At 50.4% G+C, this 27026-nt stretch overlaps 1 protein-coding gene across 5 annotated transcripts in view; it reads right to left on the bottom strand.

Moving 5' to 3' along the window:
• Positions 1 to 1281: 1281 nt before the first annotated feature.
• RANBP10 (RAN binding protein 10) overlaps positions 1282 to 27026 on the bottom strand; it is a 66665-nt gene continuing 40920 nt past the window's right edge. For 3 of the 5 annotated variants that reach the window (XM_004273172.3, XM_049703986.1, XM_049703987.1), the window contains 11 exons: positions 20182 to 20349; positions 13861 to 13883; positions 11845 to 12029; positions 9338 to 9450; positions 7772 to 7880; positions 7523 to 7671; positions 7126 to 7330; positions 6258 to 6379; positions 5596 to 5741; positions 5166 to 5277; positions 1282 to 4740 (listed from right to left, as the gene is read on the bottom strand). In XM_004273172.3, the coding sequence (XP_004273220.1) occupies positions 4610 to 4740; positions 5166 to 5277; positions 5596 to 5741; positions 6258 to 6379; positions 7126 to 7330; positions 7523 to 7671; positions 7772 to 7880; positions 9338 to 9450; positions 11845 to 12029; positions 13861 to 13883; positions 20182 to 20349 (1463 nt within the window). In that variant the 3' untranslated portion in view covers positions 1282 to 4609. Of the gene's footprint in view, positions 4741 to 5165; positions 5278 to 5595; positions 5742 to 6257; positions 6380 to 7125; positions 7331 to 7522; positions 7672 to 7771; positions 7881 to 9337; positions 9451 to 11844; positions 12030 to 13647; positions 13762 to 13860; positions 16234 to 16274; positions 20122 to 20181; positions 20350 to 27026 lie in introns of those variants that run through there. The other 2 variants (XM_049703988.1, XM_049703989.1) reach the window with 2 other exon arrangements.

The following is a 27026-nucleotide window of genomic DNA, read 5'->3' as shown; positions in this document are numbered from 1 at the left end:
CCGGTAAGCCTTAGTGTAAAACAGGCTATGTTGGAAATGTGTCTGGAGGGAAATGAATTTACTGTGGCTCTACTTATGGAACCAGACATTTGTGCTTAATCTAATACTCCACTTTTCCCTCTACACTAGCTTTTCCCTGAGAGTCCTGTAAAATGCCCCTGAGGGAAGCATTCTATAGTAATGTAAGTTTGGAAAATGCTGGGTTAAGCTACACATCTTAACACAGGATTTTTAGAGCTTTCAATTAGTGGGTGATGTTCACTGTGAGCATCCATGACAGTTTTCATTATTTACTGGGTCACAGAACCCTTTTCCAGTTCCAGGAAACCTGTCTCTCTGAGATAGATTTATATGCTCTCCAGCAAACCTCCTCACTCCAGTGACTTTTAGCCACCACCCATTCCCTTCTGTTCCCTGTATTATCTTGTGGATAATATATCCCTATATTATCCATCCTTACACCCCAACAAAAAGCCTGCAGTTACCTTGTCTCTTGCTACCCCGATCTCCCTCACATCCGGTCACTCATCCTGTGGTGCTAACATCCCCTAAATATTTCTCAAACCTGCCTTCTTGTGTTTGGCCTTGTCCTTCTAGATGGTTTCTTTGCTTCTAGTCTTGTCTCCAGGTGGACAGCAGCATAATCTATTTTATGCCTCCTCTGCTTAAAACCCTGGTGCCTTGGGAGCAGAGGAGGCAGCTTGAGGCAGGAGCAGGCCAGTCACACTAGGGAGCATCCTCATGGAGGCAGGGTGGTCATATGTACTGTGTCCCTAGGTGCCAAGCCCTGCCCTGTGCATGCTGTAATCCTCTGTCACATGGGGAAGCAGGATTAACATGTTAAGAATGGGGAAAATGAAGCTGAGAAAGGTTAATTTTCTGGGGTCACCCAAACTGGGATTTTGAGCATGAGCTCTTTTCCTCAGACTGAAAGGAAGCTAACCTTAATACCCCTCAGAAGAGCTGTGACCAGTGTTTGGAGCGAGCGTATTTAGAATGCATTAAAATCTTAATTTGAGGAGAAGAGGTCCTATGGCCCACCTTTTTGTATTTGCTACTTTTTCTTTGTCTCAGATGAAAGCTGTTTCGCGGGAGAGAATCAAAGCTTTAAGTATCTATGCTCTTTGGGGTCTTGCAAAAAGTCCTGAGAATCCTTGAGACACCAGGGGCCTAGGCACTCGACAAGTAGACTGGGAAGGGGCCAAGCCCTCCAGGACGGCTGTGCCACATCAAGGGTGCCAATCCCGGTAAGACTCACAACAGAGACCAGACACTCGTGACTACTCATGGATGTGTATTTTAATAAAAATAATTCTGTCAAAATACAACAGGAGTTTTTTCATCTCTCAAGTACAATTTAATAGGATGTTTTGTGTTAGAATTCTCTCTAAACCCTCCCACACCCACAAGTTTCATGCTAATGCCAAGTATCAACTTGCGAGGACAAAGGCAGAACCAGTGTGCACGATGTGGAGGACGTCTGTGTCAGCTGTAGTTACTAATGGAGGAAAACCCAATGCAAAGAGGCGGCGCCTGAGGCAGCCAGAGTCCACAATCTGGCCACAGGTCCGTGTGCACGGGGCTGGTGGTCAAGTAGGGCTCTCCTGCCCAGCTGCCACACAGTGTGCATACCTGAGTTGTGAGCGACCAAAGGAACTTTCAGCTCTGACAGGTCTCTGCCTCATCTTCTTTGTGCTTGCTTAAGGGGTAGGAAGGTGCTGGGAGGCTGGGCAGTCCCCGCTTCTCCATCTCTTGGTGTCCCTGTTCTGCCGGCCGACACCCAGCCACAGACCCATGTAGGTGAGGAATAGGGGTTCTGGCTTTCTTTGCATGTCCGCCAGTTTCTGCTCTGGAAGGAGCGACCATTTGGTGAAGCAAGAGGAAAAGGTAAGTAGGGAAGGCTGCTCCCCGAGGGCTGAACAACCCAACAGAGCCAGGTCTTCTTCCTGCCTCCTTGGTTCAAGTTCAGCTCTTCACCGGGACTCCTCCCAGGTGCCTTCCCCACTCTCGGCTCCCGGAAGCAGGCTGGCAGGACTGGGTGTGCATAAGGGGCTCCTCGGGCTGGCAGGCAGGCCTGGACTGTCAGCAAGACAGTGGGCTCAAGCAGCTTGAGTTTGGACCTCTCCACGGCTTGTGGGGCAAAGGCTTATGTCCCAAAGGTATGCTGTCCAACTGGGACAGAAAGCCCCTCTGGAGAGGAACAGAGTAAACAACTTGGACTCAGCTGAAACAGTGAGATAAGGCACAGAAAATGGGGAGGTGGCCATGGGTACTGAGTATGAGGCAGGCGGACACCCAACCCCAAGCAGCACACAGCTGTCCTGAGCCCTCCTGGGCTGCTCAGCTGCTCTACAACCCAAGCCCAGGCACCCATCCCCATCCCTGACACACCCCTGAAGGTACCAGCTGCGCAGACACTGCTGGAGGCCTCGCCAGCCTAACCCCTCACCCGCCATTCAGCTTTAGGACTAAACAGTGTTGTCCAATCCTCAGGAATGAGGTTAGTCCCAGTTCTGCCCTAATTTCTTGTGTGACTTTGGCCAAGTCACTTAATCTCCTGGGCCTGTTTCCTTATCTATAAAAGGAGAGGACTGTTGGAGTAGATGTTCTCTGAACTTCGTTCCAGTTGCAAAAGCCTCTGGTTTTAATTCCCAATCCTGCTTGCTTCTGACCATTTTAAGAGCCTGATGTTTCCAACTTCTTGGTTTGGAAGCTAGGCATCCCCAAGTTTGCACAGGATGAATTTCCTTTACAGACAGGACAACACTCCCCTGATGTGTTGCAGTCTCTGGGATGCCAGCTGGGGCCCTAGTAGGGACCAAGAAAAAAGCAGCAGCCTACAGGATCATGTCCCAGGGCAGAATTCTGGGAGAGCACAGGGCCACTGGGCCCATCACCAGCAGTTAGTCCAACTCAATCATTTCTCTTGTTGTCCAGCTGTAGGCCCAGCGAGTCCTGGTGGGCACTGAATATCTCAGGCCACACCAACCATTCCTGAATCCACTGATGGAAAGCAGAAGCTTGGCCAGCCCAGATCCAGGCAGGGACTGGAAGCTCGACTTCTGACCTTGCCCCTTTGCAGGGGCTGCTTGGGTACTCCCTCCCACTGTGAGGCCGATGGGGAAATCCCAGCCCATCCTGGTGCTCCTCTGGGAGGCCTCTTCCCTTTCTTCCTCCTGGGCAGTCTGTCCTCTCCACAGATGGCCGGCCTAAGTCCTGGCAGCATCGTAACCCTTCCTCTCCTGATTCCCTGATGGCAGTACCGGGACTGTTTCTGACCCACGAGCTGTGAGGATCCGTCTGACATGGACGGTGGGACGTTTGTAAAGCCCATGAGGTCCTTTCCTCTGGCAAGCAAATATTCTTAACAGTCTTTCCTAAGAGTGGCCGGGGCCAAACTGCAAAGGAGCTGCCTGGCACAGCTACAGTGAGGCCTGGCCTAGGGGGTCAAGGGTTCCATCCAATCCAGCGACTGGCAGCCCAAAAATCTGTCTCCACAAGGCTTGGCTTTCCAACAGAAAGCATCAATTCCATCAGAGCTGTGCAGAGACGGTGAAGATCCAGGCAGGAAAAAGGCAGCCCCTGTACTCAAGGGCCTCTGTCCTGGGTATGGAGACTTCCTCCCCGCAGCCTGACACTCAGCAGCTCTCAGGCAATCAATTTAGAGTAAATGAATTATTTGGCCATCTTAACAACAAAGGCAGGCAGGATGTTGAAAAGGGAAGAGAGAGAGAGGCAAGGCAGGCAGTGAGAGGCAGGGTAGAACGGTAGATAGCGTGCTAGCCAAGGACCCTCTAACTCCCTTGCTCTGCTGTGTAGCCCTGGGCCAATTCATCTCTTCTTTGGACCTGGGCCCTGCAGTTCTCTGCTCAGTTCAGCTCTCAGGGGCCTAGGGACCCACACCTCTCAGATGCTGCAAACCAGCTTAGCCTGACCTGCCCACTATGTGGCCCCCAAAGCCTACTGGGCTTCCCTAGGCTGCAGCTGGGCCTGTGGCTCAACAAAGGGGAAGCCTGAAATAAACGAATCACTTGGCTGAGGTGACAGAGATGATTCTTTTTAAATGAGTTGGACTCAAAAACGTATGGTGTCTGGACAGCTTCACCCAAGAGGTGCTGGACCACTAACACTACGATAAATACTGTGTCTTTTTTTAATATATATATTTATATATATATATAATCTCATTTTTTTTTACTTATGAAAATAATAAGCTATCACCAACTTGGAGAGGCTTCACCACTAAATTAGCAGAAACCAGCTCAGCACAAACTCTCCAGAGATAAATACTGGTGGCTCAGTCGGGGGTGGGGGGGAAGATTAAAAAACCCCAACCTCTCCTCAAAACAAACCCCTTCTTTCAAAATAGAAGTAACCAGACAATACTGTGTCATAGGCCGCTGCACATGAAGGGGGGAGAGAGAGAGACTGAGGGTGGGAGAAAAAGAAAGGAAGGAAGGGAAGGAAGGAGAGGAACGGGGGAGGCCAGGCAGGAGGAGTGGACTCTGCCCATGGCTTCCAGGTCCCTGCACCAGGTGCCGATGGAGGGCAGGGCTGCTCCAGCCCTGGGGCCGAGGGAGGGCCAGGTGGGGCCAGACAGTGTGGTCAGCTAGTGCAAGTAGTCGTCGACTCTGGCAAAGGAGCAAGATCCCAGGCCCGCTCGGGCCATGAGCCGTAGACATTCAGATGCCTGGCCCAAGGCGAGCATCAGAGGGGGCTGCTTTGGCAGGTTCTGAGACTCTGTGGAGAAGAGACAAGGCCTGGTCACTGCCCTGCTCAGGGCTAAGCCCAGGTCAAAGTTCCCTTGGGAGCAGAAGGTGGGGGGAGTGGACAGAATCTCTTGGAACAGAGCGTTCATGTGTCTCTGTGTCACCAGGCCATGGCCCTGCCTGTGAATCTCAGCTTTCTTTAGAGCAATGAGCTAGCCAAGGCTCAGGGTCATAGTCTAGGGCCCATCATGATCTAGCCAGCCAACTCAGCTGGGCAGAGGGAGGTGAGGGTTTAGGTTCAGCCATGGGAGCCCAACAGTCCTATGGGTCACCAGAGAGCCTCTGGGCAGAGCTCACTGCCCAGATTTGGATAAACATCAGCAATTTCTAGGGAGGGGTGAAGGGGCCAACCTAGGTACTCATAGGCCAGCTTCTGTTTTTGTTAGGTCCACTTACCTAAAATGGCGCTGTTGAGGGCAGCGCATACAGGCTCCCTCTGGATGGGGTCAAGCTGCTGGCCAACTGGGCAGCTCCAGGGGTCTGAGTACGCAAGCAGGCTAAAGGCATCCTAAAGGACAGGGCATTCTTGAAAGGACTATGGCACACACCACGCAACCCCTCCTCCATGGCTCCAGGGGGATACAGGGCCCTGCGTGGTGCCCACGGAGAGCACAACATACCCTGACCGAAGGGTCAGGTAGGGCTGTGTCCTCCCCAGAACGTAGAGAGGGTGGGTGTACCCTGGATGTCCTGTTCCCCACTGCAGACTTGACTAGAGCCCGCTCTGTCCCGTTGCTGCTGCCTGCCCCCAGTGCCCTCCCACAGTCACACTGCCCCACCACCAAATGGGGGCCCATTCTGTATGAGGGCCTGGCTTGTCCTGTACCTGCAGCATCTCTGTGTGGGCCAAATTCTTGCCGTATTCCCGGCCCAGCTGCTCACTCAGTGCCTGCAACTCACGGCCAAACAGGATAATCCTTTCTGTGGCCGCCTGATTGCCCCCGCAGAGCTGCCGCCGAGGATGCCCATCATCTGCACCCAGAGCCCAGCAAAGAACACATCAGGAGGATAAAGAGAGAAAGGGAGGACTAGGGTGGGGTCCCCAAAGAGAACACGACAAGAAGGACCTTGGCTGGGGGTAGGGTGGGGTGGTGCAGCTTCTGCTAGAGGCAAGTGAGGGCTGAGAGGAGCAGGTGGACCATCCGGAGCTGAGCTCCTCTTACGTCCACCTATAGCCCATGGTCTAGGAGTCAGACGGGACTCAAGTTTGCCCTCTTCCCACCCTCTGCAAGATGCAAGGGTGTTCATAAGGTGTCTGCTCTCACCAGCTCCCTCCAGCTACAAACGCTGGGAACTTGTTCTGGGCAGCAGGCTGAGGCCCTCCCACCTCAAGCACCGATTCATGATTGGCTAAGGAGGCAGTGGACCAGATCTGGATAGAGCTTCTCCAGCCACCAAAGCCTGCCCATCCCAACCGCCACAGAGGGGAGAGGACAACGGGACTGAGCAATGCCGCCTGTGGAACACCATGCAGGGGCATGGCCTTACCCATGCTGGACTCATCCGTCTGCAGGTCTTCATGCTTGTAGGCACCATTGACAATGCGTGTGGACATGCTCTCCAGCACACCATTGGGGTAATGTTCCGCCTCCATCTCCATCTCACTGTCGCTGTGGAGAAGGGTTGAGGTGGGAGTTAGCAAAGGGGATGTGACTGGAGCAGCCTGGTTGGGCCTCCATTTAGGCTTTAGCCGCAGTTGGCAGTGGGTAAACTGAGGCCCCCAAAGGGCATGAAAGGACAGCTCCCAGGCTTCCCAGGCTCTAATACTTGGGCCCTACTGTGACACCAGCCATCCCAGAGGCTTGTTATCTCACTCCCACTCTGGTCCCCATGCTGCCTCTGTGACCATCCCCACCCTGGCCCTCCTCTGAGTTGATACACCCCTTCTACACACCCCCTGACCCCCAATGACCAGGGCAGGTAAGTCCTGATAGGCATCTCTGGAAGCCAAACCCAGGTCAGCCCTGTAGCATGCTGGAAGGCTACTGAAAGCCACCTACAGTCTGCAACCTAAAAACCCTGCCTGCCCAACCTGGCTGACCACAAGCTAAGCCCAGTAAAAGCTCCTTTAGTATAGACTCTGGGGGTTCTGAGAGGCCTGGTATTCTTGGAGGCAACCACATTCTCAGCGTCAGCGCCTCTGGAGAAAGACAGGGCCAAGGAAAGTGGCAGCTGAATCAAGAGTTGGACCAGAAGCTGGAGCCAATGCCAGGCCTGGTGGGTCAGCGGCTACTATTCCAGGCACAGACCTGGGATGGAGGTGGGGGTAAAGGGCAGGGTGGCGCTCAAAGGACAGGCTGCAGTGGGCGCAGAGCAGAAGGCAGGAGGAAGAAGCAGAGCAGAGCAGAACAGGCACCTGGTCTCCTGGTTACTGGTACTGCTGTGGGGCTGGGACTTGGTGGAATCTGTTGAGTTGGACTCGGAGTAATTGACTGAGGATGGAGATGAGGAGGACGAGGACGACGACGAGGAAGAGGAGGAGCTGGGCGGAGGGTATTTACTGTGGTTCTGTTTGCTCTTGGTGGAAGCGACACCATTGCTGCAGCTGGGACTATCTGCTCCTAAAAGCCGGGGGACAGTCAGAAGAGGAGGGGCAGCTTGCCATCAAGCAGGGCCCCAGGAATAACTACAGTGGTCCCACTTCCCTTCCCCCAATCCAGCAGCAAGCCTTGAGCCCATCCCAGGGAAGGGTGTATGGGTGGCCTTGCTTCTCCACACCAGTTCTTCCCAGAGCCCTCTGGAGAGTGGCTGACCTGTGTTGTGCATGTGGGAACTAGTGGGGCCGTGTCGGGGGCTGAGGCTTGGGGAGCCAGGGTAGCTGTCCTGGGACTTGGGGCTTCGGGAGCTCAAGCTGCGGACCTCACTGTCAGTCCCATTCACCATCTCCACAAACTGTCGGCACCTGCAGAAGGAGCAGAGCAGCAACGCTCTGGGCTTGGTCTGGGTTGTGTATGCCCACCACCAGCTGGGCTGTGGGGGACCTGACGGTGCCCCAAACTTACTTGAGCATGAAGAGCAGGTTGGGGTTGTGCTCCAGCAGCCCTGGGTAGAAGCGCTGTGTGGTCTCAATGGCCTCACCCACACGGCCCTCCAGCACCAGCTTCTGGATCTCTGCAGAGAGCAAGAATGCGGCAGTGAGTGAGGGGCCGCAGACCTTCCTCACAGCCACACGTCTACACACTGCCAGCCCCAAGCACGGACCAGCTGAGAGTCAGGTGGGCTGGCTCAGAGTGGCAAGCCCACTGAGATGCTCACAGAAGAGGCTGAAGAAACAACCTGGCCAACCAGCCCCACAACAGATCCTGGTTTCTGTCAAGTGTCAGGTAGTCCTCAAAGAATAAGAGGGGAAAATGGAGGGGGGTGCTCTTAGCCCAGAGGCAGCAGGTTGAATTTGGAGGCCTGCTCCTATGCAGTACAGGTTGCCAGGGACCTGGGCAGGGGAAGAGGTCCTGGCTGTGGGAGCATAATCTAAGGATGGGCACCCGGGCAGCTTCGTGGCCTGAGAGGCTCCTCTTCAGACAGACTTCTCTCCTCAGGCTTCACAGGGGGTTGCCAATAGGAGCTCATGGATTCTGGGCCAGGGCCCATGTCTTGGCAGTCTTCAGGGGCTGCGGCGCGCCCCCTGCTGAGAGAGGAGGTCACCCTCCTCACACTGGCAGCTCTGACGCTGACATCTCTCAGGCCGTCGGCATCGTGCTCTTGCCCTGGGGCCTGGTGCGTCTTGCTGGGAGCCACTTCTGGGTAGATCCCAAGTCTGGGATCCCTTTCCGACTGTCTGGCTGGGCGTGGCTTCTCTGGGAGACACAGACACATGCACATACACAGAGACGACAGGCTCAGAGTGACGCAAGCAGGCACACACAGACACACGTGTCCACACACACCTACTCTCCCTCACTCTCCTCTCCTTCCTATCTCCTTTCTGGGCTGTTTCCTCTTTCCCAGCACCCTCCTTCCACAAAAGAGCCCCAAACACGCAGTATGCAGGCTAGTATGAACACCAGGAAAGCTTCCTTTGGCTCCTTCTTTGTTGGTCTGCAAAGCCCAGGACCAGAGGTGGGAAGCAGAGAAAGGTCTACCACAGTGGCCACGGAGCATCAGCCTTCCCCATCTGACTGCTTCAGTCCCCTCTCTGCCCAGGGGCAGGCAGAACTACCAAGGTTGAGTAAATGGTGGCAAAGGCAGAGCACTGAACTGGTAAGATGCAAACACACTCTTTCTCGAAGACCGTGAACAGGAGGCTGAGTGGAATCCAGGATGCAGGAGGAAGGAAACAAGCATGGAGGAAGATCCAGCCATACCAGGCCCCAGCCTGTGCCAGGCCATCAGAGTATGCATTAGGGAGGCTGCACCGAGACATTCCCATGCTGCTGGACTGTCCTTCTGGACAGTGTGGTCTTGAAAGAGGGACAGAAGAAGGGCCTGGGGCTGGGCTGTGGGCTGGTCTTCTGGTGAGGACCTGAGCTGAACAGATTCCTGACAGGTTACCCACGGCTGTCATGAGCCAAAGAGCAGAATTAGGGACAGGTGAGAGAGGGAGGGAGAGGGGAGAGGAGAATCAACCTTACTTTGTCTGTTCTTTATGGACGCTTGTTCTTCCTGAATCGGGGTTTCAGTCATTCGGGCAAAAGCTGTGGCCGTGGCACAATACCCATGATGCACCAGGTAAGATGAGACCATGCTAGAAAAAAGGAAATGCTCAAGGTGACACTTAAGAACTGCATTTCTCACCAACCCCCTGATGGGACAGACTATCTCCCTGTTAGGTCTTCCTTAAACATATCTTACAGGTGCAACCTCCACAGAATAATAAAGGGGCTGAAACAAATGAAAAATCCCCCAGTGCTCATGCAGTCAGGCAGAAGAGGGGCAGGTCACCACATCTGTCCTCACAGCTTGGAGGAGTGGCTGCAGTTTCTCTGGGATATGCTGCCCACAGGTGGGCAAGTATGATAACAAAAGTACATACAGAGGCACATACCATCTCCTTATAGAAGCGGCTGCCTCCTGTGACCTGAAGCAAACCCAGAGACTGCCGAGAGTCTCTATGAGGGCTTCCTGGAAGGGCAGCCAGCCAAGCAGTCTGGCAGCTGCCCAGTGGTGATGCATGCCACGTGCGTACCTTCTACAGACACAGGAGCTCCTCTGCAGGTGCCCCACGCGCCCGGCAGAAGCATTCCAGCTCAGGTGAACCTGGCCCTCAGGAGTGTTGGCTCTAGACGGTGATGGGGAGCTAACCCACGACCCAAGTTACTCCACGATACACAACAAATTAAGGGCCCAAGAAGCCAAGGTTTCAGGCAGTAACGTGGCCAACAGGAACACAATCTTTGGGAGATGGCCCTGAGAAGCCTGATGCCCAGAAACCATTTAATCCCACTGGAAGCTGGCTAAGCAGCAGCACACATAGAGTCCTCGTATCTGATGTGTACAAAAGTGAATACCTTGGTGTGTGCATATGTCAGTGTCATTAATATAACTGCCAACACAAATGTCTGAAGAGCTGTCATGCAGAAGGCACAGAAGTTCAGCTGTGTGTTCCCTCATGTTTTAAGGGGTAAATGAGATGATCCATATAAAGTGCCTAGCAAAGCAAGAAGTCAATATATACAACCTCTTATTATGAAATTATGTATTTATAACATTAATTATGAATAAGAATTATAATACTTATATTATTATAAACACAAGGTTAAAAATTCTTGACAAAACACGGTTCAGATGCGCCCATATGCACATCAGAGGCCACTAAAATGTACAGTCCCTTTGACTCAGTAATTCCACTTCTTGAAAGGACACCCAGAAAATAATCTTAAATATGGAAAACTCTTTATGTACAAAAGGGTGACCTACACAAGCAAGAGAGAAGAAATAACCTGAACCTACCACCAAGGGAAGCCAGCCAAGGGGCTTGTGGCAAATGTGTCTGCGAGATAATACAGCCATTAACAATGTCCATAAAGCGAAGTTATATGAAATCACAGATATAAGTTATATGCAGGTCTCAGCAAATACTACATATGAACACACAGGCACACAGATACATACATGTAAACAAATACACCCACGTGCTGAGCCCAGGCCCTGTCAGCTGAGAGTATTAGTCCCTCCCCAACACAGCTGGGGCAGCCCCACCTCTCCCCTTGCCTGTCCCAGCAAGCCTGCTATGGGGACTGGCACCATGCTGGCCCTCCAAGGAAGGGCTTCTTATAAGTTCTGGGGGCTGGGGACAAGATGTAGTAGTGCTGCTATTCCTGAGAAGGGTCTGGCCACCTAGCCCCTGCCTCAGCCCTCCCATGGGGCCTGCCTCAATATCAATCCCTAAAGAAAGGAAGGCTACACAAAGAACCCAGTGTGCACCCCACCCCCACCCGCTGGCCTCTGGTACCCCGGTGTCTGCAAGGCAATGACCAGAGCTAGTAGAAGCCCAGCCCTTCTCGGCCCACCCCTGGGAGCCAAGCTAACAAACTAACCCACCTCCTGGCAGAGTGGGTACAGGTCATTGCCTCACTCAGGCCTGCAGCTGTCAAGTGGAAGAGAGAACTATATCTGGCCTCCCTTGGGATTCTCATCAAGACTGTTTCCCAGGAGAGGCTGGGAATTAATCAGACAAGAGCCAGCTAGGTCCTAGGGAGGACCCTCTTCACACCACCACTGCCACAGATGCAAGGGACTTAGCTGGATCTGACCCTGAGAGGTGACCTTAGGCCAGAGTCATGGTATGACAGACACTCCCTATGATGGAAAAGAAAAGTGCACAGAGGAAGATACCACAGGGCGTACTAGCACATCCTCTGCAAAATGACCTGGGGAAGGAAAACCGCCCTCCTGGTGCTATTACATACAGGGCCTTCCGATCCAGTTGAGGGGGCAAAGGTTTAACTAGGAGCAGCTCTGGAGAACTGAACTAAGAGAGGAGGAGAGCAGCAGGCAGAGTCATCCTGGGAGTGCTTTCCAGAAGGAACGCTACCCACTAAAGTTCACAAGAGCAGCTTGTAGCAGTACAGGGGCCTACAGGAGAGTGAGGCCCCTGGGACGGGGCAGGGCTGGGTAAGGGCGGGAGCAGGGCACTCACTTCTGCAGCACCGCCTGCCACTCGCCAAGCCGGGCACTGATGGGGAAGCAGTGGACAGTACCCTGGACCTTGGCACGCCACTCCCGCATGTAGTCCTCAATGTCAAACAGGAAGGGTTGCTGCCCAAAGTTGGCGTCCACAATCTCCCCAGGTGTCTGCAGGCCTACGGTGGGGTAGAGGTTGGCCTGAGGAGGAGAATGAAATGTCAGTTGGGCCCTGAGGGCAATGGGGCAGCAGGGCCTCGCCTCATCTCACCTCCGGCACAGAGGGGAAGGCGCTGGCTCCCGCAGGCCGTTGCTTTGGCTTTGAGAGAATTGCAGCATGGCTGGGGGAGGCAGGGCTAAGCCACATTCTGCCCACCTCCCTAGCAGAGACACTATTCCCCAAAGTTTGAGGGGAAATGGCAAAAGAAAAGCAAGGCAGGCTCAACATGGAGTCTCTTGCCCGGCATCAGAGGCTGTAGTGTTCCCAAAGCCCAAGGCCCCCCTTCGGGACTCAGCCAGGGCACAGAGAGGCAGGCTGGGCTCCACAGCCCTGCAGGTGTGCCCGTGAAGATCTGCTGCAGGGGTGGATGATGGCTCCTCTCAGAAAGATCCAGGACCACGGATCCTTTTGCCACAAAAAAGGGGGGTATATAAGGGGGCAGGAAGGGATGCGGGGAGAGAGGAAAGGAGGGGAGTTAGGTGACACTAGAAAAGGGTAAAGAAAGGCTGCTGCCCTTCCTGTCTGAGGCTCACTAAGAGGAGGATCTTCTGGCCAGTGAGGTTTGGGCATGTCCCTCTGGGTGTGGGGCTCCCTGCTTCCCATCTATCCCCTGCCTTGACCAGCTTTTGCCAGGTCGCTCCCTCACTCCATGCCTTCTATGGCTCCCACTGCTACAGCCCAATGCCTCACCAGCCTCCTCCTCATTGGCCCCAGGTCCCCAGTCTTCTCTTCCACCTTCCATCCTTAGACCACGTATCATTCCTGACTACCACGTGCCGGTACTGCACACTGGGTTCAGCCTTTCTAGCACTTGGCACAGAGTGCCATCACATCCATGTCTGGGTGTTTCATGTCATACCTCCACCACTAGACTCTTCCCCACTCAGGGTCAGAATTCTCCTCCTGTGTCTGTTCCCTTTCTTTGCTTAGGACCACAGCCCCTCTCTGGGGACTCCAGGTTGGAGGGAAGGATTTTGATACATAGACAGAGGTTCTAACAGGATCCTGCGTGTTGCAGTCTGGGCTTCAGAAGGCCCCTCAGATCACAGGGGCATTTCCTATTCCTAGAGCATCACAGGGGAGCCCAGGATCCCTAAGCAGCCCCCAGAGTCAGCAAACCTTTTCTCCTTCCAGACCCCAGCCAGGGCACACAGAGCCAGGCCAGGCTCCCAGCATTCTGGGTAGAGGCCCTGCATGTGACAAGGCCTGTGATGACTCATGACAAAGAAGGACTGGAGTGCAGGAGGTGGGATGAGCCCTGAACAAAGCCAGCAGGAAACCTCACCCTTTTCTAAGAGGAGAAAAACCCATAAATCTCACCTCTCTGGCCCAGGAGTACCCTGCACAGTAGCAGGTTCAGTCCTCTAGGGCACTGGCTTTCCTCAGGGATCTTTGATGGGTATGCACAGGGACCTGGCTCCCTAACAGCTCAGGAACAAGTTTCTATACGAACAGTTTTCTATACTCTGCACACAGGTCCACTAGCTATAAGCCACACAGAACTGGTTCAGACCAGCTGAACCATGGAGCTACCTCATCTCTGCCCACACCGTCCCCTACCTCCTAGCTGCCTTTGGAAATGCCACAAATCTCTGTCACCTGCTAAGAGTCATGGAGGAAGACCAGGCCTTGCTGCTGGAGAGAGAAGAACGCTGGCAGGTACCGCCTACTGGTACCTTCAAGCTGACGACACAGCACACATCCCTGGCTGGGGAAAGGGCAGGACTCCACACCCTGCGCTTGCAGGTAACACCATGCCCTTTCCCAGTCGGCCCCGGGGGCCAGAGCAGGAGACCCAATAGTAGTACTTACCGGGAGGTCTGTGAAGGCTATACCTGTGGAGGGAAAGGAACAGTCATCAGGCCACCTGGTTTCCCATGCCCCTGTGGGCCCCGCAAGGGTCCGTCACAATGGCTGGGGGAGGGGCTGGTCATCACACCTCCCCTATGGTGAAGGACAAGCACTAGCCAGGGCTTGGTAGGTTTATTTTTTATTTTACTTATATTTTTAATAAATTTATTTATTTATTTATTTTTGGCTGTTTCGGGTCTTCGTTGCTGTGCGCGTGGGCTTTCTCTAGTTGCGACGAGCGGGGGCTACTCTTTGTTGCAGTGCGTGGGCTTCTCATAGTGGTGGCTTCTCTTGTTGTGGAGCGCGAGCTCTAGGCACACAGCCTTCAGTAGTTGTGGCACACAGGCTTAATTGAACTATCACGTGGGATCTTCCCAGATCAGGGCTCAAACCCATGTCCCCTGCATTGGCCAGCAGATTCTTAACCACTGCATTACCAGGGAAGTCCCGCCTGGTAGGTTTACACCCTGGCCTTCCCTTTGCTGAGTCGCTTGGCCAGAAGTGAAGTCAGATATTTGGGTATTTGTCCACAGCATTTCTACCCTCTCAGGGAAAACCTGCTAGGAAGGACTAAACCCAAATGATCTACCCTGAGGCCTCTCTAGGCCTGATTGTTCTCTTGATCCAACATGTATTTAGGGAGACCTCCTGTGTATGCCAGGACCTTTTCCATCCATTATCTCATCTGATCCTCATACCAACTATGGGTAGCAGGCTTTCTTATCCCCATTTTACAGATGTGGAAAGTAAGCCTCAGAGGTTAAATGATTTGCCAGCAGTCATAAGACCAGCAGAACCTAGTGGGACTGGACTCATTTCTAGTCTGATGCTCCAACATCATCTCTAAGCTGACAGAGCAGTGGAGACAGAGAGGGCAGCAGCTGCCCATCTTCAGCCCATACTTGCCCAGAGTCCCGAGAGATTCCGAGTTGACAAAGCCCAAGTTAACAATGGCCTGTGTACCCTCTGAACCCTCCTGCCAAGAGAAGAGGCTATGTTTCTAGGGACCTTAGTCCTAAATCAGAAGTGAGGGTAGAGGGGATAGGGACCCTAAATATAGGAACAGCCCTGAGCAGGAGAGGGGCCTCAGCATATCTACCAGAGCATTCATATTCTGCAGATTGAGAAATGACTCAAGGCCCAAGGACACTCTCCCAAGGGCTCATAGCCTTCCCATTTTTTAAAATTCTTATATCTTCTAGAAGCTCCTAAGCTTTCGGCCTGAGAGGTTTTCAAACCACTGACTATTTGGAGGTCTCTGTCTGCTCCCTCAACTCCACCCCAAAAAGAAAGTGAAACCCAGCAAGACTGAAGAACAGGTGAGGGTCTGATGATAGGTCTCCCAGTAAACCTGGGGCCAGAATCCTGACAGCAGCCAAGTGAGCATCCCATGTTCTTCCTCTGTGCTGGGCACTGGAATCATGTCTTACAAGGAAGCATTTAATCCTCAAAACAACCCTGGAAGGTGTATAATGCCTCTGACACTAGTTTACATATGAAAAAACCAAGGCACAAAGAGACTGTTTACATTCTTTACTGGGCTATTTTGCTCCTCAGTGAAAGAAGTTCATAAACCCATGACCTTCCTGCCTGAGGCCACTCCTGAGCCCCACATGCAGAGTCAGCAGTCACAGAACTAGCAGGATGGAATCTGGAAGCCCTTCCGTGTCCACCCACCAGGTCTGCATGGGAGCTGCCCCCATGAATCTCAGTGTGGCCAGGCTACTGCTGCTGTACTCCCAGGCTCGCGAAGAAGCCCACAGAACCCTGGAAGAAAGTGGAGTCCAGTCTCCATCAATTATCTGCAGTGTGACCTTTGGCAAGCTACCCAACCTCCCTGAGCCCATCTGAAAAAAGGGGGTAACAATATACCCAACACCTCAAGAAGAAAGGAGAAACAGATTCTCTATGAAAGCTGCTTCATAAACTGTGAGGTCTATGTACAAGTTGGCTAGAGTTGCGCCACAGGGCGAGACAACTGCCACATTTCTACCCAGGGGATGACCTACTCGGGCTTGCCTACCTCTACTCACAATGGCACTCAGGAAGGACAAGGCCTTGAGGTGCTTCCAGGAGGATGAGGAAAGAGGCTACTCCACCCCGTATTGCACTGAACAAGGGCAACACCGCTCCCTGTAGGTCTCTGGGAGCCTCCACAAAGACATTGTGATGGCAAGATCTGAGATGGCCCACGGGAAGATCTGAGAAGGGCCAGGCAAAGATCCAGGATGCAAATAGGACATTCAAACCTGCTGCTAAGAAGTACCCTTAGCCAAAAAGACACAGCTCAGGGGTCACTGAGGCTGAGGGTATAAAGAGCCTGTATAAAAATTACTCTGGGGACTTCCCTGGGGGTTCAGTGGTTAAGAATCCACGCTTCAGGGCTTCCCTGGTGGCACAGTGGTTAAGAGTCTGCCTGCCAATTCAGGAGACACAGGTTCGAGCCCTGGTCTGGGAGGATTCCACGTGCCGCGGAGCAACTAAGCCCAGGCGCCCTAAAGCCCGTGCTCTGCAACGGGGGAGGCCACCACAATGAGAGGCCCATGCACCGCAGCGAAGAGTGGCCCCTGCTCGCCACAGCTAGAGAGGTCCCGCGCGCAGCAACGAGGACCCAACGCAGCCAAAAATAAATAAATAAATTTATTTAAAAAAAGAAAAAGAATCCGCGCTTCCACTGCAGGGGGTGTGGGTTCGATCCCTGGTGGGAAAGCCAAGATCCCACATGCTGTGCAATGCAGGCAAAAAAAAAATTACTCTGAAAGCTCATGGACCACTTGTGGGTGAGACGTCAGTCTCCAGTCTCCATTCACTCAGTGTTCATTTGTTCTCCCATCAAGTATTTGCTAAGACCTCCCAGGAGCTAGGCCCTATGACAGACAATAGGGAGCCAGCTGTAAGCCTGGCCCTAAAAGTGCTGCAAACTCCAGCAAGAGAGATGGTGTGCAACTAATAATTACACAGACAACTGACCAATGACACATAGGGTGAGTGCTGTGATAGAGGACAACGGAGCAAATAAAAGGAGCGGGGCGGCCAGAGGCAGGAAACATCACTCTGCTTCTCTAAAGGGAGAAATGTTCTGAGGTTAGAGAGCAATGATTGGCTCACTGATCCTGCGTGAGATTCTGAAGTGCATTATATTGATAAGCTGGCTTGTGAAAAGGAAACAAGGTCATTAGAAGATTCACCAAGTGGTCTATCACTTTCATTGACTTTCCATCAAATTTCGTGATCTAGAAAATGCAGAGGACGGGTCATATCCATTTTTTAGTAAGGTCTCAGTAGTATCCTTGTGGAAAAGACAGAAAAACACAAGATTCAATTAACATAATGAAGTGATTCTTAAATGGCTGGTGTCTACCTGGACAAGCTGTAGGCTGAAGGGCTCAAATCCAGCCTTGTCCTCTTCCAATATTTTTATCAATATCTTGATGAAAACACAAATAAACATGTTTATCAAAAGTTAGGTTAATACAATGCTGAAGAGGATACCAAATACTCGAGATAGAAAAAGCAAGACCAAAGAAGATCGTGACAGGCTTGAAAAATAGATAATATAGGCCTAAAGGAAGTTTTATTACAAGATGTGTGAGGACTTCCATGGGGTCTATATAAACATGTACTAGGGGGGACTTCCCAGGTGGTGCAGTGGTTAAGAATCTGCCTGTCAATGCAGGGGACATGGGTTCGAGCCCTGGTCCGGGAAGATCCCACATGCAGAGCAACTAAGCCCGTGCACCACAACTACTGAGCCTGCGTGCCTAGAGCCCGTGCTCCGCAATAAGAGAAGCCACCGCAATAAGAAGCCCGCGCACCACAATGAAGAGTAGCCCCCGCTCACTGCAACTACAGAAAGCCCGCTCACAGCAACGAAGACCCAACGCAGCCATAAATACATAAATTAATTTAAAAAACCAAACCAAAACAAAAAAAACATATACTAGAGAGAGTTTTTTTTATTTTTCTATTTTTTTTGGTCGTGCCACATGGCATGTGGGATCTTAGTTCCCCAACCAGGTATCAAACCCATGCCCCCTGCAGTGGAAAGTGTGGAGTCTTAACCACTGGACTGCCCGGGAAGTCCTGGGTGATGAGTTTTTAAAAACAGTGTGAGGGGGCTTCTCTGGTAGCACAATGGTTAAGAATCTGCCTGCCAATGCAGGGGACATGGGTTCAAGCCCTGGTCCGGGAATATCCCACATGCCACAGAGCAACTAAGCCCGTGCACCACAACTACTGAGCCTGAGCTCTACAGCCCACGAGCTACAACTACTGAGCCCACGTCCCACAACTACTGAGCCCACGTGCCACAACTACTGAAGCCCATGCACCTAGAGCCCATGCTCTGCAGCAAGAGCAGCCACCGCAATGAGAAGCCTGTGCACCACAAGAAAGAGTAGCCCCCGCTCGCCACAACTAGAGAAAGCCTGCGTGCAGCAACAAAGACCCAAACCAGCCTAAATAAATAAACAAATAAATAAAATAAAAACAGTGTGAGGGTCCAGGCTGACATTAAGGTGGCCATGAGCTCCTTAGGGACCTAGGGATCTGACTGACAAAGAGCTTAGGGCCCAGAGGAGGGAGGTGCAGGTACAGAAGGGACAGCAGATATGCCCCAAATCTTATGTCCCACAACAGGTTCCATGCTCTGAGCAAAGTGTGGACAAGCTGAAGAGATGTAAGGAGGGCAGGTATTCAGAGCAGACAGGCAGAACTGGGCCTGGCTCGGAGAGGCAAGTGAAACAGGGCTTGGGTAAGGACTGATAGCCCATAACAGTGGCCCCTGGGACTCTGACAGCAGAAAAGTCAAGAGGCAGGAAATAGCTGGAGTCAGAGAACAGAGTGGGGAATGAGAAGTCATCTTGAGACCTTGGCCTTGCCCTCCAGCAGCTAGCTCCTCACAGGCTGGATATCAGCAACTGCAGCTAGGTGGCTATGGATTTCAGGGGAGAGTCTTTCCGGATGTGCACCTGGGTCAGCTCTGCATCATCTGTGCTATGCTCTTGGCTGCCCATTCTAGGCTGTGGCATCTGACGGCCCTGTTGAGGAATGCTGGCTCCTGCTCGCTCAGCCCCAGCCACAAGTAAACCCCATTTCCACCCAGGTCCCCTGGTCTTGCCCGGGCTCATCTCCTGGAGAAGCTACAGAGGGATGTGGGGAGTGGCAGCCACCTTTTGACTGTCCCGCAAACCAGGGCAAGTGAGCCTCCTACAAGTTGGGTTCAAAGTAAAATGCCCAACTCCCTTTCCTGGCAAGGTCTGTGGTCAACCTGGCTGGTAGGGTTCTGCCAGATTAGAGACCTCTGCAAACCCAGGCAGGCAGGCCCAGCAGTTAGGTACCACCTCAGGGCCACTTTGGCCATGGGTTCCACTCACTCGAGGGCCAAATAGCAGTCAGCTCTACTAGGGCAAGGTGTCAGAATAGCCAAAGTTCCTCTCTGTCTTAGTTTCTAATCCTAAATTCCTATATGTGTACAGGACTACTCTTCAAGGTATCCTCCAGAGTTCTCAAGACCTCCCAAGGACTGCTGCTTCTCCTGGGTTTCTGATCCTAGTTGACAGCACCACTAATCTAGCCACTTTACCATGTTCCCTTCTTTCCAGTGCACCCCATCTATCACTAAGCCCCGCTGCGGCACCCCTAGTCCTTTGCAGGCCTGTTCTCCACTGCCTGCACCCATCACCACGGCCACGGCTCATGCCACCTGCCTCTTCCTCAGCCCTTACTCCAATCAGTCCCTCCTTCTCAGTTTAACCAAAGGGGCTTTTTCAATATAACTCTGTCCAGGTTGCTGTCTATTAACCACAAACAGGCCAGAAGAGATCTGACCCCATCTGACTCCGGCCTGTTTACCTCCTGTACTAGAGCAGCCCTCACTGTTGCTCCATAGCAACCAGTGCCCTGCAGAAGGGCCAGAGAAAGTCTGGGCCCAGGCGACAGGCATGCAAATCACTACCACTGTCAAGTATGTACTAGGGCCCCTCAAACTTCTCACTGACCCTAAACCTCGCTCCAACGAGTGTCACACAGGCCAGGAGCACGACCACGACATTGCTGCTCTCTCAGCACTGACCCAGGCTCGATAAATGCTGCTGAATGGATGGATTAACAAAGGGACCACTTCTATACCCTCCGTTCCCCTTGCAGGGCTCCGATGCTAGGAAATGACTGCAGTTGCCTTGAGCTCAGCAGAGGATCTACAACACTGCTTTGGCTTCAAAGCCTCTCACCAACCAAAGTGGCTCCACAGGGCAGACCCTCCAAGGTCCCCTATGTACCCACCAAGGCTGTGGCCATTCTTGGTGTAGAAGCAAGTGCCATTGATGAGGTTGACGCAGCAGCCAATCACGTCTCCTGTAGTGAATGTGGGACCATAGGGCTGGCCAGTCCCAGAGGAGCAGAAGGAATGCCCATCATCACCATGGTAACCATAGGAATGTTTATCCCAACCTGTGGGGGAAAAGAGAGCAAGAGCTGAGGTGAGGTACTTGAGAGAAAAACAAGACAGTCACAGAAGCCCACCCAGGTCTGAGCTCCTCTCCCCAGCCTGCTACCACCTCACCAGCATTCCTGCCCTCTCACAGAGCCAGCTGTGGGCAGGGTCTGGCTATGCAAAATGAGCAGTGAGTTCAGCAAGTCACTGCCCTGAGGAGTTGAGGCAGCCCTACTGAAGAAGGAGCCCAAGCTGTGGTTGACAGGAACCAAAACCATGAGTGCCCTGGAAGGGACTTACCAGAGGGCCATGAAACAAGGAGGTGGTTGGGGAAAGCCTCATGAAGGAGAAGAGGCTTGAACTGAACTCTGAGGTGTATCATGGTTGTTGTTTTTCTTTTTTTTAATTTATTTATCTTATTTATTTATTTCTGGCTGCACTGGGTCTTCGTTGCTGCGTGCGGGCTTTCTCTAGTTGCGGCGAGTGGGGGCTACTCTTCATTGAGGTGCGCAGGCTTCTCATTGCGGTGGCTTCTCTTGTTGAGGAGCAATGGGCTCTCGGCGCACGGGCTTCAGTAGTTGTGGCGTGCAGATTCAGCAGTTGTGGCTCGCGGGCTCTAGCGTGCAGGCTCAGTAGTGGTGGTGCAGGGGCTTAGCTGCTCCGTGGTATGTGGGATCTTCCCGGACCAGGGATCGAACCCGTGTCCCCTGCATTGGCAGGCGAATTCTTAACCACTGCACCACCAGGGAAGCCCCTGATGGCTTCTCTTTGTTGTGGAGCACGGGCTCTAGGTGTGCGGGCTTCAGTAGTTGTGGCACATGGGCTCAGTAGTTGTAGCACATGGGCTTAGCTGCTCCACAGCATGTGGGATCTTCCCAGACCAGGGCTCGAACCCGTGTCCCCTGCATTGGCAGGCGGATTCCTAATCACTGCGCCACCAGGGAAGTCCCATGGTTGTTGTTTTTTTAATGTTTTTTTTAACTTAAGTATAATTTACATGTAATAAGAGTCTTCCTTTTTTTTTTTTTTTTTTTAAATTTATTTATTTATTTTGCGGTACACGGGCCTCTCACTGTTGTGGCCTCTCCCGTTGTGGAGCACAGGCTCCGGACGCGCAGGCTCAGCGGCCATGGCTCACGGGCTTAGCCGCTCCATGACATGTGGGATCTTCCCGGACCGGGGCACGAACCTGTGTCCCCTGCATCGGCAGGCGGACTCTCAACCACCGCGCCACCAGGGAAGCCCAAGAGTCTTCCTTTTTAATTGATAGTTGAACAAGTTTTAACAAATGTTACCACCACCACGATCAAGGTATAGAACATTTCCATCACTCCAAAGAGTTTTTCCTCATGCCTCTTGGCAGTCAATTCCACTCCACGCACCCCCAAGTCTCCGGCAGCACTGATCTGATTTGTTCCTATGGTTTTGCCTTTTACAGAATGTCATATAAATGGAATCACAGAATTTGGAGTTTCTTGTGTCTGGCATCTTTCACTTAGCATAATGCATTTGAGATTCATCCACATTGTTAGGTATACCAGTATTTTGTTTCTTTTATTGCTGAGTAGTACTCCACAGTATGGACATACCACAGTTTGTCCATTCACTAGTTGATGACATATAGTTGTTTCTAATTTTTCGCTATTATGAATAAAGCCAATAAATATTTGTATATAGGTCTTTGTGCAGACATATGTTTTCATTTCTCTTAAGTAAATACTAAGAAGTGGTACTGCCACATCACAAGATAAGTATATCTTTTACTTGATAACAAACTGCCAAACTGTTTTCCAAAGTAGCAGTACTGTTTTGCATTCCCACCAGCAATGTATGAGTTCACAATCTCACCAGCACTTGTTACTGTCGGTTGTTTTGTTTTTTTCTTCTTCTCTTAGACATTTTAGTAGGTATGTAGGGGCTTTAATTTGCATTTCCCCAATGTCCAAGGATGTTGAGCATCTTTTCATATACTTATTTACCATCAGTTTATTAGAAAATTATTGAATTGTCTATTCAAATTTTTAACCTATTTTTTAAAAAAATCAGGTTGTATATCTTACTGAGCTATAAGGTTATAGATATATTTTAGATACAAAATGTGTTTCGCAAATATTCTCTCCCAGTCTGTAGCTTGTCTTTTTCATTTTCTTAACAGTATCTCTCAAAGGCCTGCTGGGATTTTTTTTCTTTACCACTTTTTTTTTTTTTTTTAATTGGTGTAGAGTTGACTTCCTGCTGGGATTTTGATTGGGATTGTGTTGAATCTACAGATCAATTTGGAGAGAACAGATAGCTTAATAATATTGATTATTCAAATCTATGAACATGGTATACCTCTCCATTTATTTAGGTCTTCTTTAATTTCTCTCAACAGATTTTTAACAAATTTATTTCTAAGTATTTCACTTTCGATATTATATATATTTTTTAATAATAACATTGAATTTTTAAAATTTTATTTATTTTATTTATTTATTTTTGGATGTGTTGGGTCTTTGTTGCTGTGTGCAGCTAGTTGTGGAGAGCCACAACCACTGAGCCTGAGTGCCACTACTACTGAAGCCCGCGCGTGACTGGAGCCTGTGCTCTGCAACAAGAGAAGCCACTGCAGTGAGAAGCCCATGCACCACAATGAGGAGTGGCCCCCACTTGCTGCAACTCGGGAGGGCCGCGCACAGCAACGGAAAACAAAAGCAGCCTAAATAAATAAATTTAAAAAATAAATTTATTTTTAAAAAAAGAGTACAGAAAGTGGGGCATCCTTGAGGGTCAAAGAATATGTTCTATTTTTAAAAATAAATAAAATAAAATAAAATTAGATTATGATAATGGTTGCACAACTCTGTAAACATGTTAAAAACCACTGAACTGTACACTTTAAAAGAGTAGATTTTATGGTATGTAAATTTTATCTCAATAAAGCTATTAAACACACATGTATTTGATTTTTTGTATATTCATCTGGTATCCTGCATCCTTGTCAAACTCACCAATTAGTTCTGGTAGCTTTTGTGAAGATTACAGTGCCCACTGGGAAAGGGTTCCTAAGCAAGAAGCCCCACTTCCCACATACAAAGAACATATGTGTAATTCAGAGAAAGCCAGGAGTACCAGAATTCAGGCTAGAGGCCTGAGTTCTCGGCATGGAGTCTCCCAAGATGGGCTATTCTGCTACAGTGCCCTGCAGCTGCTAGAAACCCAAACTTCTGCTCCAGTGGCCTGGGATGCCAGGGATGGTGGTGGGGCTCTCTCTATGCTGCTTGACCAGCACAGCCTTCCCTTAAGCCAAGCCCACTGCTTACCACCTCCTGAGGCCATGTGGCTGTGGGGGAAGACTGTCCAACAAAGCCACTGCCCATTCTAGCCGTCCCCAAAGAGTCCTTGTAGACAGACTGCTTGCTGTTCCTATGGTTCCTCTCAGAACTATGCCCACCGCTGCTGACAGATGCTCACTGGCTCCTCCCTTTGGCCAGTGCGTCAGGGTTTGCCAATGCTTGCCCCTTGAAGATTTCCGTAACATTCTTTGTTCCTCCCCTAGCATACTGCTCACATCCTTGATCAATTCTGGTTCCTGCTGAGCCTCTCCAATCACCAGTCACTGTTCCTGGGACTGTCCCTGTCTCACTCACCGCTTCCTAACCCTTCCCCCAACCCCCACCATCAGGAGCCGGTGACACAGGTGTGTGCATATACATGTATGTGTGTCTGTGTGTAGTGACTAGTTCCAGCCCACTTCTTTCTCACACAAGGATGATCCTGTGTGACAGATCATTTATGCAGATTTTACTGTCTAGAAGGTAAAAGACACACACTGGAAGGTTTTCTTTTTTTCTTTTTTTAGCTTTCTCCAATTGAAGCAGTAGGTACTTTTTTTTTTGAAGCAGTAGGTAACTCTTAAAAAACTAATACAAATGTGGCCATCTGATTTATTAAAGCTAGAGAAATCATCCGGAAGAACTGTTTCCAACTTGGTCAGTGACTCAAGGATATCTGGGAGCTATTTTTGTCTCAGTGTAAGGGAGCTGCTCAATAATGATCACCAAAACAACAGATGCTTACATTTTCAAAGACCTAAAATAAAAATTAAAGTATTTTTGAATACTTTTCTTCAAAAATAAACTATATAATTATTTTGACAAACCTACCATAGAATTTTTAACTCAAGCTACTCAAGCTATAAATATGGATTTTAAATTTTTAAAAACCAAAGAACTCAATAAAAAAACAAAATATTTATTTAGAGTCAATTCAGGATTCACCATCACCTCAGTTTGGCTGAAAAATAGACACATTTTCCTGTTTTGTTTTGTTTTTCTTCAATTTCCAAATGATTTGTCAATTATATAGATTTGCCCAGAGGAAGAAAATTCATAGTCCGTGTGACACACTGAATAAGGCCTCCGAAAGATGTCCTAGGTCCTAATCTCTAGAACCTGTGAAATATGCTAACTTGCATGGTAATAAAGATTTTGCAGAAGTGATTAAGTCAACGCTCTTGAAATGAGGAGATTATCCTGGATTATCTGGGGGCAGGGAGGGTAGGATAATGCAATTATAGGGGTACTTGTAAGGGAGAGGCAGAAGAGTCAAGTCAGAAAAGGTGATGTGACGGTGGAAGCACAGAAAGAATGAAAGATGCTATTACACTGCTGGCTTTGAAGATGGACGATGGGGGCCATAAATCAAGGAATGTAGGTGGACTCTAGAAGCTAAAAAGGGCAAGGAAATGGATTCTCCCCAAGAGCCTCCAGAAAGACTACTACCCTGCTGACACCTTGATTTTAGGACTTCTGTCCTCCAGAACTGTAAAATGATTATTTTAAGTCACTACTATTGTTACAGCAGCAATAGGAAACTAATACAGTCCACTATGGCTGTAGAAGTTTCTGAGCATCTGGAATGATCAGTGCAGAGACGCAACACCTCAGCTACTTGTCTCTTGTTCGTCAAAGTGCTATGAAGATAAAAGCTTTTCAAAGAAAATCACAGAGCTGTAATGTATCTTCAATTGAAGCTATCATTTCATAGCCAATATTTTTTCCAAACACAGTTAAGAGCCTGTGTGTGTGTATAAGGTATATATGTATGTGTTTGAAAGGTAGCTTGTGTTAAAAACAGAATGTTATTATACAGCTCATTTAGTAACAGTGGCTGCAGCAGCAGCAGCAGCCTGGTTTAAGACCTCTGTGTTGGACTTCCCTGGTGGCACAGTGGTTAAGAATCCGCCTGCCAATGCAGGGGACATGGGTTCGAGCCCTGGTCCGGGAAGATCCCACATGCCGTGGAACAGCTAAGCCTGTGCACTACCACAATGAGAAGCCCGCCCGTAGCAACGAAGACCCAGTGCAGACAAAAGTAAGTAAATAAAATGAATAAATTTTTTAAAAAAAGACCTCTGTGCTATTTTCCCATCCTCTGGAAAGAACATGCATCATCCAACTGTCATCAATTAGTTAATAAAGGCCTACTCCATGGAGATGACAAAGTGAGGGTGGTGGGTGGTGTGAAAGGAGCAGAGAAGACATTAATATATAAGTAAATCAATAAGCAAACAAGAAAACACCTGGTAGAGGAAATGTGCTCTGAAGAAAACAAAGCCAGACGATAGGCTGGAAGTGGGACTGGGGATGAGGACGGACCAAGATGGAGTAGTCAAGTTAGTCCTCGCTGAGGGCTGACCCCTGAGCAGAGAGGTCTGCTTGATGAGAGAATCAGAAGGAAGAACTTTTGGGGTCATGGGAATGAGCTCAGCATGTCTGAGAAACAGAGCCAGTGGGGCTGGATCTGAGTGAGACTTAGGAAAGACTGGGAGCAGAGGTGACAAGGTTTGCTGGATGTGGGCACTGATAGTATGAGGGGAAGTAAGGATGACTCCCAGGTTTTTGTCCAGGCAAATGGGTGGATGGTGATACCATTTACTAAGAGACAGGGAAGATGGGCAGAAGGAAGAGATCTTTAGGACACATTAAGTTTGAGATGTCTTATTAGACATCTAAGCAGTTGGGTGGCAATACGAGGCAGGTGAGATGACTGTGGCTCATCCCAGATGTGGCAGGGCTGCCATGGGAACACTCACTAAACAAACAGTGGTGTGGACAGAAAACTTAAAATGAAGTCATTGGAGGATTTTCCTATGTGTTGTCCTCACACAATGGCTTTCTGTTTTTCCTCTGGAAGAAAAATTCAGGCTAGTCAAGGACTAGAAAGGGCAGAACAAACACAAGAGAAAGGCACCAGAAGCCCAAAATAGATGAGGACATGTTAAAGGGCACAAAGTTACTCTAAATGGATTCAGTTACCCCGCCCTCAATGAACCTTCTCCCCAGGGCTTGAGAAGCTGTATAGCAGACAGAAGCTAGTACCAGCACGGCCATTCTTGAGGAATCGGGCAGACAGAAGAAAAACTACAAGGCCAAGGCCTAACTGCTGTTGCACATTCTGCAGTGAGTCTGTTTTTTGTTGTCAGTCTCGGGCTAAGGAGGGGGGTTTGGCCTCTGTTAGAAAGAAACACTGTAGTCCTGTGTGCCAGGGTAGCCAGTGTGGCCTGAAGGGCCCCTGCAGCCTGGTCCTGGACATAGCACTGTCCCTCCAAGATGGTAGGCTCTGGGCAGTCACTCACCTCCTCAGACCTTTGTTCCCTTCTCTACAAAATGAAAGGGGAGCAATTAGACATCATTGTCAAAGGGCCCTAGGT

The sequence above is a fragment of the Orcinus orca genome, chromosome 20 (assembly GCF_937001465.1).
Source record: "Orcinus orca chromosome 20, mOrcOrc1.1, whole genome shotgun sequence".
In the NCBI taxonomy this organism is placed as follows: domain Eukaryota; kingdom Metazoa; phylum Chordata; class Mammalia; order Artiodactyla; family Delphinidae; genus Orcinus; species Orcinus orca.
Note: the sequence above shows the minus strand (reverse complement) of the source record. Positions and strands in the feature narration are given on the sequence as shown.